At 37.6% G+C, this 12,482-nt stretch overlaps 1 protein-coding gene across 1 annotated transcript; it reads right to left on the bottom strand.

The window, feature by feature from the left end:
• Positions 1–2,437: 2,437 nt before the first annotated feature.
• On the bottom strand, positions 2,438–9,631 carry LOC5571166 (dnaJ homolog subfamily C member 11). The gene is made up of 7 exons (XM_021850346.1): positions 9,386–9,631; positions 8,537–9,218; positions 3,978–4,185; positions 3,800–3,916; positions 3,550–3,741; positions 3,219–3,483; positions 2,438–2,793 (listed from the first exon to the last, which is right to left on the bottom strand). Exons 1-7 carry the CDS (start codon positions 9,452–9,454, stop codon positions 2,617–2,619), a joined length of 1,710 nt encoding a protein of 569 aa, XP_021706038.1. The 5' UTR covers positions 9,455–9,631; the 3' UTR covers positions 2,438–2,616.
• Positions 9,632–12,482: the final 2,851 nt, after the last annotated feature.

Genomic DNA, 12,482 nt, shown 5'->3' with positions numbered 1-12,482 from the left:
TACTTTTTACTGGACTACGGTAGCTGTCAGACCCAATTTTGCAACATTAACGAACAGGCCGAAAAGTCAGTAAAAAAAATTACCGACTATTCAGCAGTTGATGTTTTTTACTGACTTGTCGTCAAAATCAAATCAAAACAAACTGATGCGCATGCGGGAAAGTGTCAAATGAGAATCTCTCCTATATATAGACAGTACCTGCATAGGTTCGGGTACTCAGAATCTCCTACGTGCCCCAATTGTGCTGGTGTGGAGGAAACAGCGGAGCATGTCGTGTTCGATTGCCCTCGTTTCATTGTTGTGAGAGGTCGCATGTTCACTTCATGCGGAGGGGACACGTCCCCCATCAATATAATGGAGACAGTGGCGCAACCAGGGGGGGATTTGGGGGTCACCCCCCCCCCAGAGCCAAAAAAAATTAAGGATAACCAAGCATATTTTTGAAACTCATTACTACACATCTTATGCAACTACGCAGCAGTAACTTAGTTTGGTTCATATTAGCAGTAAGAGTTTCAGAGGTTTTTACAGTTACATCACAGACAAACAGACGTATCACTCTCATCATTGTCCATCGACCACCTTTTTAACGGTTGATTTAAAAATATGGTAGGTGGCCAATCCGCCACCCACAGCGCTCGCATCGTTTTTGTTCGCGTTTGACGTTTACGCACTAACGCCATCTGTTGGCCCGTCGGCCAAACACACCGATTTTAGCATTGGGCGTACATGTCCTCGTGACTATGATTTTGATCGCGATTTGTTCTAAGTGTTACGTCTGTTTGTCTGTGGTTACATTTTCAAAGGTGTTTTTTTTTCAATTCTCAGACCCTTGAAGAGTCTGATAGAAAAAAGCTCATAAATAACGCCATATCCTTGCCATTTCTAATTTTAAATTGAAGCCTTTGTGTGAGAAGTTTGTCAAATATTTAGATATATCGGGAACTTTTTAACAATTCAGTCATGTGCTTTCATATCTTGTACAACACAGGTAGAAAAACCTCGCGTCTCGTACTCAGCACCAGCGAGATGCATTTCGCAATGGTCAACGTCAAGTTAACATAAGATGTAGCATCCGAAGCATTACAAATGTTTCAGTTAGCTCAGTATTTAATTATTTGTTTAACTATTTTTAAACGTATAAGTAATTCTTTGGTTTTTGAAGATTATGGAAAATATCAGATCAGGAGTTTCAACAATTATGAGATTTTGCGGCTGTTGATCCTGAATACAGTATTTAATCAATCAGATTACGAAATCATACAAAAACAAAATTCGATGGTCTTATTGAAAAAAAGTTTAACTCGGTTTTGACTTTTAGACTCGATTCTCTGGTTTGTCGATTCTTTAACATGAGAAAGTTATGCTCCCACTGGAAGTTAAGTATGACAATGCTGGTTTGCCTTCGACCGGCTGTAACAATAGTTGCAATAATTTCTATTTCAAAATTTTGCGCTTAAGGATCATTCGCATTGTTGAAAACTTGAAAACATATTTAAAGAACAACATAGATGGACGACTAAACGATATCACGTATTATATTGTAATGTATTGTAATCTTGTTTGATCAATTTTTACTATGCGTGTTGAATTAGTGATGTTTACTTATATCTTCAAGTCGGTTTTTGCTACTAAAATACCATCTTTATTCAAATTTACAAACCCCCCTAGAACCAAATCCTGGTTGCGCTACTGAATAGAGAGGATGTGTGCGGATGCCGAGTGCTGGAATGCAGTAACTACGGCTGTCACTCACATTATGTTAGAATTGCAGCGCCTACCTAGAGTTGGCTGCAGAGGATTAGCCCTGCCGAGGCTGGTCCCTTGTAACATTGTTTAAGTCGACTAGGAGAAACAGTTTGCCTAGGCTACTTCTGCTACACGTGTTGTGCTATATGCACTGGTCCCTCCCCGAAGAAATACCGTAAGGTGGTTCCGGGGAGATAAGGGTCTGAGTCCAAGGGTCATGTCGATGCACTGTTCACCACTTGAGCAATTCTCAAATAATTGCTCAAGCACAGTGCAAAGGCTGGTTCTAGCGGGTCGTCGTTGGTGCGTCATCCCCGCATTCCCTGAGTTACCTTCTGAGGGAATCTGTTTGCAGATTTCCCCCTTGTAAAAAACAAAAAAAAAAATATACAGCGCACTGCTTCCGGCATTAGGTATTAACTCCAGGAAGGCAGCGCTAGTAAAAAATCGGAAGGCGCTATTCGGTTTAGTGCTAGAAGGGGTATATATGGATGTTCACTAAATCATGTTATCAAATAAAATCACACAACTTACCTTTGGTATTTATGATAAGTCTATATTTTCGCGGCAGTTCAACAGCTTTGTACAACGAAACAATATTGTTGTAGTCGACGCACAGCATCATCAGTAGCGTTACAAATTGTATGACGAGTTATAACAGAGATAATTAACTATAGTTTTTATTATCTCTATTCGAGTTACGTTTTTTGTAACTAGTCATATAATTTGTACCGCTGTCGAATCAACCATACTTAGCTTAGCTGTCTAAAAGTATTGATAAATTTTATCCACTCACAAATTTCAACACTATATGCACTGGTTAACAAGTCATACTAAAATTGCATGCCTTTGGAACAATTTAATTGTTCAGCTCTGCACCGGGGCGCTCCTGCTGCTGTTGTTGGTGTTGTGGCCGTTTTCTGGTATTTTTATGTCTTCGTTATCCGCTATTGTCACGGTGTAGGATCGTTCCCGATATTCGTAATCAACTCTGAGCAGTTTCTCCTCACCAAAGCACGGATCGTAAAAGCCGGGAAGCTCGCTCTGAAAATGGGTAAATATCGCCTTAAATCTAGTGCATAATTGTTAACGAGAGGGGTTGATCATCGTTCACTGTTTACACGAAGGGACCTGACGACGAGAAGGAGACATTCTAAGTGCAGATAGAGCAGATATAAGAGAAAAAGTACAAACTCATGCCGAGATGAGCCAGCCTCGGGCTGCAAATCTCGTTAATAAAGATAATAATAATAATAATAACAAACTCATTATCGGGTGACCTGCACGTCGAATTGAATGACAACGCAGACCACCCAACAATCAAACCGCAAATCACAAAAAAATCCGTAAAAACTAACATTTTATGGGAGTTAATACCGGTATTTTTCAGTAGACCAGAAATGTGCTTGATTTTACCATGTCTGTATCCCCTCCTAACTTTCCGCTTAAGTTACGCTAATGGTACTAACCTTCGAGGATCCATACAACTGCAGGCGAGAGTCTTTGACCAGACATTGCAGCGGGATCCTAACGTCGATCACGTTGGGGTTGTGCTGAACGAAGCCAATCTCATCACGCTGTTCGATTGTAACGTTTTCGTCAGCATTGAACTTTCCGTACAGCGCGGCCACAATTATTAAACCCTTTCGCTTCTGTTCATCGTTGCGAATTCGTTCGTACATGGCACCCATGAGAGCGATCGCTGACTCGGCTTCTCGCCGTTTTTCCGCCATGCTGTTGGAATTGTAAAAAAGAAATTCCTTACCATATTGATATGTTATGAGTTTGGTATGCACTTACCGAGAACGATTGGTTTCCTTGACTTTTTCTATGTTGCGTTGCCTTGCCGCTTCGTTCATGGGATCAATGATAGTCTTTTTGACCACAAAATAGGTTAGTAAGGGGGCTACCGTTGCGTAGAAGATTGCCGCAGGGATGATTTCCTCACTTAGGTGTATTGGAAACAGGTAAGTTTGTGTCGAGCGAATAATTCTAAAATAGTAGTTAAGAATTGCAACTCGTTAAAAATAAAAGTATTCAGCAGTCGTACTTCACTTTCAACGTAACGCCGGTTGGAACGCCTACACTAACAGTGGCCACGACTGAACTATATTTGGAGACCTTCTTTTCTGCGCCATACTCTGCTAGGAAACCGAATGTGCCACCCCTGGAAGAGAACAAAAAGGGCAATAATTCTCATACAATTCTAAAGAAACACACATCCTTACTTCAACGCGACTCTCAACTTGAGCTCCTGTTCTACTAGCTTCCTCGTGTAGCTGGCGGTGAGGTAACAATGAGGAATTCCGAGCGTTGCACTCAAATTGTAGTGATACTTTTCGGTACTGTGTTCAATCGTGGTCGACATTGAACTTTGCAAGCCAGCATTGTAGGTCAGATAGCCTACCGTATGTTTGTCGAGTTGGATTGCCAAAGCTGTAATGGAAATTATTTATAAATTGCCTGCCTTAAACTGAGTCTTTAATTCTTAATTATCACTCAAGTTGTACTATTTTACACTTTGGGCATCTTCCTCAGGTTACAAATTGTATGACGAGTTACAAAAAATATGTAACTCACCATACGATTTGTAACTGTGCTAAAGATGGCCTTGGGGCAGTAAACAGATAAGCAAGTATAAACTGCTTTGCATTCTATATAACGAGTGAGCTAAATTTGGCAGAGTTGGTAGCGACTAAGGGTCGTAAAATAGGAACTTTAGAGACTTTATCTCTTTGTTGTTAGAAAGAAACACAATAGAGAGCAAACAAGAACCAATAAGACAAAGAGAAACCAAACGGAGACAGGAGATAAGAGTTTATCAGAGAATCCAACCAGTCATTTCACTAAGATTATTTCTAAGGTTTTCTGGCAGATGTTTGTCCGAAATTTCCTACATGTATTATTTAGAAGATACCTTTAGACACACTTCTTAGGAAAATCTACCAAGATTCAAGATTTTAGCATGGAATTTTTGACGGTTAACCTCAGAAATTATGTCAGAGATTCCACCACAAATTCCTTTATTTTTTCGAAAATTCCTCAAGAAAATACAAAATGTGTGTTCAAATAATTTATGCAGGCGGTATTTCTGAAAAAAATACTTATAGTAATCTCTGATGAACGTTACATGTAAATTCCCGATGAACAATAAAGCAATTATCTCGAAAAACTTCTGGATTTTTGGGAAGTTATTGAATTATTATATGCATTTAAAAAATAAATCAAATCCTTGGATAATGTCCTGCGGATGTTTTCTATATGAATTCTTCAAAACACATAAGATAGAATTACTAGAAGTAAATGTGATAGTTTGAGCGGAATCCGTCAAATCTAACGAGCTAACAGTCAGTATGGAGAAAATCGATCGACCAATTGTAAGGGAAACACTGTTCCAACTACATCCTTGGCCATAGTAACCGCTGTATCGCTGTCGGAGGTAAGAATGGGTCAAAAACTTTCCAGTATGGAAATACGTTTATGAGTAATAGATTTGCAAATGTCGAAAAAATATTCGAAATTTCTTAATTTTCCACTGACCTAAATTGACTCATTCTCATCCCATCAAGGGGCGACATTGGTTCATAGAAAGTGAAATTGATCCGCGATACGTCCTCTATTTATGTTTGATACTACTTACCAATAACAATGAATATTATAAACATCGATATACAATTTTAAATCTAAAAATTTAATTTTCAATAACACTCTAAAACGTGCAATTTAAAAATACATTATTTTCAAATGTTTCGATGCTTAAGCTATTATAGAAAAAAACCTTAATTTGTGAAATAGGAGCACTTTTGAAAAAAAAAACCTTTTTCCTGTTCCATACAATCTTCAAGCTCTTTGGCCCCTCTTTACGGGGACTTTGCACCTGAAAATAAAAGTAATCGTGTAATAAATGATCAGGAAAATCATTTTTCTTTGATCGCAGTACGCAGATGAGCAGAGATGCACGCTGTAAAGAATTTCTTGACCATATCGGTTAGAAATTTTTACTTTTCTTGAGCGGAACAGCATTCTTAGCTGTAGGTTGAACGGATTCCGCTTAAATATTCACAGCGATACAAATGAAAAGATTTGGGTGTAACTTAAGATTTTTGTAGTTTGGTCGAAAACTAGTTCGGAAGAACTGCAAGAGTAATCTCTGGATGAAATGCTGGAAATATTTTTAAAGTATTTCTAGAAATTCGTAGTAGACTTCTTAGAATAATCTCTAATTTTTTTTTTGGTGAAATACCATGGTGGAACTGCTGATAAATTCTTGTATGGATTATAAAATTGGCTGGAAGAACTATTGAAAAATATTGTATAGGCACTCATGGAAGAATTCTTCGTTTCCTGAAAAACTCCCTAAAAATATTCTCACGAAACTCTCGAACAAACCTTCATGGATATTCTTAGAGCAACTCCTGTAGAAATCTTTGAAAGATCTCCAAGAGTAACAACTTAAGAAATAGGTAAGTGTAGAACTAGCCCTCGTGTGTTAAAATACACTCAAATAAAGATTTAAAAAAAAAAAAAAAAAAAAAAAAATTAAGAAATAGGTGGTAGAGTTAATGGGAAAATCTCTGGGGGAGAGCATTGGAGTGCTCAAGGATCTCCTGTTGCTAATTCTGAGGAAACTCCTCTAAAAATCCTTTGGAATAATGGAGGAAATTCTTGATCAATACTCTAGAAAAAAAATCTGGGATGATTGCAATAGGAGTCCTTCGGCATTCCTGAAGAAATCTCTGGAGAAAACACTCACAGAACTTATGAAGCTTTTCCTCGAGCAATCTGAGATGAAATTAGGGAAGAACATTTGGAATAGTCGCGTAAGAATGAAAATCATGTCCTATTAATAAATTCACCATATTGTTCACACCTGCAGGGCTAGTAGGGACTAAATGCACCGAAAAAAAAATAGAGATCTCTTGCCTGAAAAAAAAGAAAACGAGACCAAAAATATCAAACAAGGACCCAGAAAAGAGAAATAAAAATAACAGGAACAAGTAAATAAGAGTTTGATTCCTCAGAGATTCTTACCAGACATTATTTATCTAGGCATTTTTATTTTTGGAAATCCCTCATGACATTACAAGTACTGCTCCTACTACTGTATATATTTTTCTCCAGAAGTTTCATCAGAAATTAATTCAGGTGTTTTTCCAATACTTCCTTCAGATATCAGATTCCATCAGGTAGTTTTACTTCCTAAGGTTCTTTAAAAACAATCCAAGAAGGCCATATGTCCTCAAGAAATTTATCCAATGTGTTTTCCTTCATTTTCTTTACGACTTCCTCCAAGATTTACGTTTAGATTATTTTTCAATAATTCAACCGGTAATTTCTTCACAGAATTCTTAGGATTCTTTACAATTTTAAATGAGTTTCATGAAAAATGCTTGCAAAAATTAATCTAGAGATTCCTCTTAAGCAAATTTCCCATAATAGTTTTCAAATTCTTTATGAAAACGTCAATGATTTTTTTTTTCTAAAATTATTAGGGGAAGGGATGCAAAGTGAAAAAATTGAGTGCAAAATTGAGAAGTATTTCTGGTAACAAATCTTAATCTAACATCTGGTGAAAATTGTTTAAGTTCTAATGTGAGCCTTGTTGAACTCCTACAACTTTTAGAATGCTTGAAGAATTCTTGGAAAATTTTAATGATAAAAAAACAAAACTAATCAATTCTCTGGATAGGTAATATTCTAAAGATTTTCTTGCAAAACCACTTGCATGATTTTTTGGAAAATCTCCTATGCTAATCAATTGGGGAAATCTGAGGAAGAATTTGTCGAAAACATAAGGATGAAATTCTGGGGTAGCCTCTAAAATATTATTCAGCTTAATTACTGTGGAAATTACTGGAGGTAGCAGCGTTGAGGCACTCAAAGATTTCCTGGAGAAAATTATGAAAAACAAAATAAATGAAAAAATAAACTGGAAGAATTTCTGGCAAATTGGTGGAGGGATCATTAGAGGAATTTCTAAGGATTCTCTAAAAACAAGCCAGTAGAAGCTTTTCATCGAGCAATCTGAGAAGAAATTCCTATAAAAAAGTGGAATAGTCGCGTAATAACTCTGAAGGTTTTTCTGGAGTCTCAAGAATACTGCACCAGGATGCATATGCCAAGTCATGGGAGAATTCTTCAAGGAATCTCTATGGAACCGGTTGGAACAATTACTGAAACAATCGACATAGGAACTCATCAAGGAATTCTTGAAGGAAATGTAACGAATTTCTTCAACCCTAGAATAGTATATTTGCGGCAAGAATTTTTGTCGGAATCATTGGATGATAGTCAAGAGTAACAACTGGAGATATCGGTAGTAGAATTAGGTATAAGAAGAAAAGACTTTAAGAAGGAAGGATTTCCTTGAGCAAATTCTGCAAATATTTCTAAAAATCATTGGAGGAATTTCAGGACGATTTTTAGCGAAATTTCTGGAGGGACTCCTGGAGGAATCTCCAATGTATTTTGGAACAAAGCTCTAGGAAATCCCTGAAGCTCTTTCTCTCTTTGTAAAGAAATTTTTAAAACAAAACCTCTGGAATGGTCAAATAGCCTGAAGCCTCAGAATTTTACAACAAGATTAATTGCAAAGATGAAAGGAGAATTTAGAAACCTTCCATTAAAAATAGACTTTACAAAACCTTGCAATAGAATAGCGATCAAGTTTCTAAAAGAGCCCTGTTACCAGCTCTGTGCCTGTAACGGCGATATTAATCCGAACTTGATGTCCGTTTTTTGTTAAATTTTACAAAATTATTATATATTTAGCAACAACTATACTCACTGCCTGCAATGCCCGGAATGATTGCGTTCTGCCGAAAGTTAACCGTCGTTCCCCCGTTCAGGAAGAGCCGATTGGTCAGATTCCGCGACCCTTTCAGCCCCAGTACCGGGCCACTTCCGGCACCACAATCCACCTCGAACCAACCCTTATTGATGAGTCTTCGTCCGGACAGGAGAAAGTTACCACTGCCGACCCCATTCTGCAGGTGCAAATTGCCGGAAAGCGTTGCCGTGTCCGTGCGGGACAGTGGTGCCTCGATGGACTGCGACATGCTCATGCCGGACACTTCGATCGTGGGGAACAATCCCCCGTCGTCGTAATCATCTTCATACCGGCTGAAGATATCAGTGGCATTTATCTGCACTGTAATGTTTCCCCGGGGATTAGTTTTCTGCTGAAGTCTCCGTTCTTCGCGCTCCCGGGCAAGCCGTTCGTATTCCTCTCGGATTTCGGCAGGTGTCCTGGTTCGCTGAATCAACTCCCAGCCTTCCGTTTGGAGGCCTTTGTTCCCGAGCGAATCGTAAATCGCACGCTGATGAGGGTCGGACAAAACTTCATAGGCTTTCTTCGTTCGGTTGAACATCATTTCCGCCTTCTCCTTGTTCCGAACGTCCGTATGTTTATCCGGGTGATACATCCGGCTAAAAGTCCTGTAGGCGCTGCTGATTTCTTCCGGAGTAGCCTGCAAATCATTTATTTTTAATACATTAACAACTGTTTCATATAAAGAAGGCTCCCGCAATTAGTGCAATAAAAAGGTTAGATTACGAAACAATCTATCGTTCCGCTGGTGACTCGACACAGCACAACATATTTGCAGCGCAGATCGTCAATTAAAACGTAACTTACATTGCGTGGCACATTCAGGAACGCGTAGTAATCCTCCTCCACAAATTCCAGCTCGTCGTTATCGTCCATTTCGGTTGATTTTATCCAAAAACTGGAAATAACGTTGCAGAAAATGCAACCTTTTTCTTCCGAATTTGCGGCTCTCTGTTTTTCCAGCTGATTTGTGATCGTTAAAGAGTCTAAATTATAAAGAGACGAAATCTGATCATATTCAAAATAAATCAGCTAGCAACTATGCCAAATCTATTACGTAGCACTGCCAATGTTGAATCCCACGCTAAAAGTGAGTCACTGGTTTTATGTGTTAAGTTTTCACAGGTTTGGGTAACGAATGAAAAATTGACTGAATGTGTGGAAAACCAATGTAATGAGTAGAGCATTCTTTATGCAAAGCATGAAAATTGCAACCGACACTCAAGTATTCAGAAAATATGCTACTTCAGAAGAAGCAAAATTTTCGTGGGCGGTAACATTTTTGTGTGAGCCGTTTTCAGCTTGTGTGAAAAAGTGTTTGACAAGTCTCCTGCTCGATTGGAATGACATTGACAGTAAACTTGGAATTCCAATTGGAACATTTCGCTTCTTTGCTTATAGTTTCTTTAGTGATCGTGACTGACTGACAGACGAAGTGATGACTACCCGATAAAACTTTGATGAAAGAAATCAAGACCAAGCTGTGTATAAAAATGAGGTAGTTCAATACACGCAACGACAAACAAAAATTAACGGGAAGCCGGTGATGGAAGAACTTAAGGCGACACGGGAGACCGTGTTATTTTCCCTAGGGTTTATTCACATATTTCATAACGCCAAAAATGGCCATTTTCAACATCCACCCACCCCCTCATAACGCATTTTATAAGAATATTTTCCGAATTTTGTATGACCTGTAACATCTTGAAGACACCCCCCGGATAAAAACGTATCATTCAGTGAATGGAATAAACCATTAATGTACAATATAACGTATTGTATACAATACAGCGTATTGTAAGTGAATGTCGAAGCAATATTATTCATGTTTGGATATACAATTCAAAAACAATATATATATATATATATATATATATATATATATATATATATATATATATATATATATATATATATATATATATATATATATGTTGTAACAGAACATTGTATTGTTTTTAATTGGTTTTATACCTTACAATATTGGTCAAATTCCTATTTTCGCGTAAAACAACTGTTGCTTTTTTCTATGTAGCTTTGCTGAAAGAAATAAACAAAACAAGTTCAAAAAGCAAGAAATGTTGGGTGGAAAATATTCAAAAAGTCAAAATAAGTAGTTTTTTAAAAGTCACTTGACATTAGCTGACATGCAACCATGATACAGTTTGTTGAATTGTTTTTGTATTGTACAACAATACACGAATTGCTTATCAAGACAATACATGAACAATATATCATATTGTGTTTTCAAAATATTTGTATGAGAAAATATCTATATTTGTATTGTTACGATACTTAACCACCCATACATTATATTGCAAAAATCTCATATACCATACAGTGAACAGTTGAAAACAATATATTGTACTGTAATTGTATTGTCATTTCACAAAATACTGTATTGTATTTCCAATATATTGAATGGTACTGTTTCAATACGTTATATTGTTTTTGTATTGTATTTTTTATCCGGGCCACCCACCCCCTTCAGCGTTATGAAATATGTGAATGGGCCCCTATCTTTCGTCTCACTCTAACAATTGGGTCCTAAATTTTTTAATGAATTCTTGTTTTTATTTGATAACACGAAAGAGCATGCTACTGCAATTCCTTTAGCAATTTTTCCCGCTGAAATAAGGACTATATCATGTTTAAACTTTAATTTCAAAATTTGGTCCATGAATGAACCTTGACACTTTTGATCATGTTTGACGTTCGCTTAGTCGTCAAAAACACCACAGGGCTTTTAGTTTTAACACTGGGGTTGTTCCTATCTGACATTTCAGAAGGAACACGGAAAACAAAATATACCCAAAAATTTGAGTTTAAGCCAAGGGGTGTGACAAAATCTAAAGAAACATAAAAAAATGGTTTCGGGCTTAAACCAACGGAGAACATTAAAAAATTGAGTAAACATGTGTTTTTGGCCTAAACTTAAGCGTTTAGCACTAAAATTGGGACAGGGCTTTAGGACCCTATTATCATCAAAACTTTGTGGAAGCAAATCTCGAGTTCTAGTGAACCGATGAAGCTGAAAATGTATTGGGTTGTGCACTACATATATCCAGTTATCCACGAGCGGTAATGGCGTCTTGTGGGTACTGCTTGATGATGGGTGGGATTCAAAGTTTGACGTTTGTTGGAGGTCGTCAAAGCAACTGCACCTACCAGTGAGAATTTTGTCATCGCTGATATTGATGTTTACAAAATATCAATATGGAAATCCGGCACGTTTGTATGAAAGTTTAACTCGAATTTCACCTCAGAAAAGCTGATGAAATGCAATCTGCTAGAGTGAGCACGCTGTCCAAAGAATATATGTCTTTATCAACATGAGGTCGCCCAACCAAACCAACAGTTCAAAAGAAATCAAGCTCTCGGAAGCTGTAACAACAACATTGGTAATTTCACTTTCGCAATTCTGGTGTTTTACCTACTTTGCGTGAAACAGCTTCTTTCCTAGTAATCAGTGTTGATCATTTTCCTCAGAACTGGGGCAGGATGGAAATTTGTGGAACGATGCTGTGTTCGGAACGCCTTTTGAATTAGATTTACATTCATTTTTGTTCGATGTTTCAATTTGAAACAGCTGAATTTCCAAATCCATAACACAGCCATCGAAATTCTCTGCTTTTTTTCTTCTTCTCTGGGTGGCAAGACGGGCAAGACTGCTGTCTCCGGTAGGTGCAGTTGCTTTGACGACCTCCAACAAACGTCAAATTTTGAATCTCACCCACTATCAAGCAGCACCCATAAGACGCCATTCCCGCTCACGGATAACTGGATAGAATCATAGTGATACATTTTTGCATCGATATATGGAGTGGTTCTTGGGATTTGCTTCTTAAAATGATAAGAGGGATTATGATGACGTCCCGTGCGGCCTTAATAGAAATAATAAACC

This window comes from Aedes aegypti, chromosome 3, assembly GCF_002204515.2.
Source record: "Aedes aegypti strain LVP_AGWG chromosome 3, AaegL5.0 Primary Assembly, whole genome shotgun sequence".
Classification (NCBI taxonomy): domain Eukaryota; kingdom Metazoa; phylum Arthropoda; class Insecta; order Diptera; family Culicidae; genus Aedes; species Aedes aegypti.
The sequence above is the reverse complement of the archived record's forward strand: the minus strand, read 5'-3'. Positions and strand labels throughout refer to the sequence as shown.

Excerpts from the sequence above, each read along its gene's own strand:
- LOC5571166 (XM_021850346.1), bottom strand. The coding sequence starts at position 9,454 with ATGGACGATAACGACGAGCTGGAATTTGTGGAGGAGGATTACTACGCG. Across the intron at positions 9,219-9,385 it reads TCCTGAATGTGCCACGCAAT|GCTACTCCGGAAGAAATCAG; the intron begins GTAAGTTACGTT and ends AATGATTTGCAG. Across the intron at positions 3,484-3,549 it reads AAGGAAACCAATCGTTCTCG|CATGGCGGAAAAACGGCGAG; the intron begins GTAAGTGCATAC and ends CAATTCCAACAG.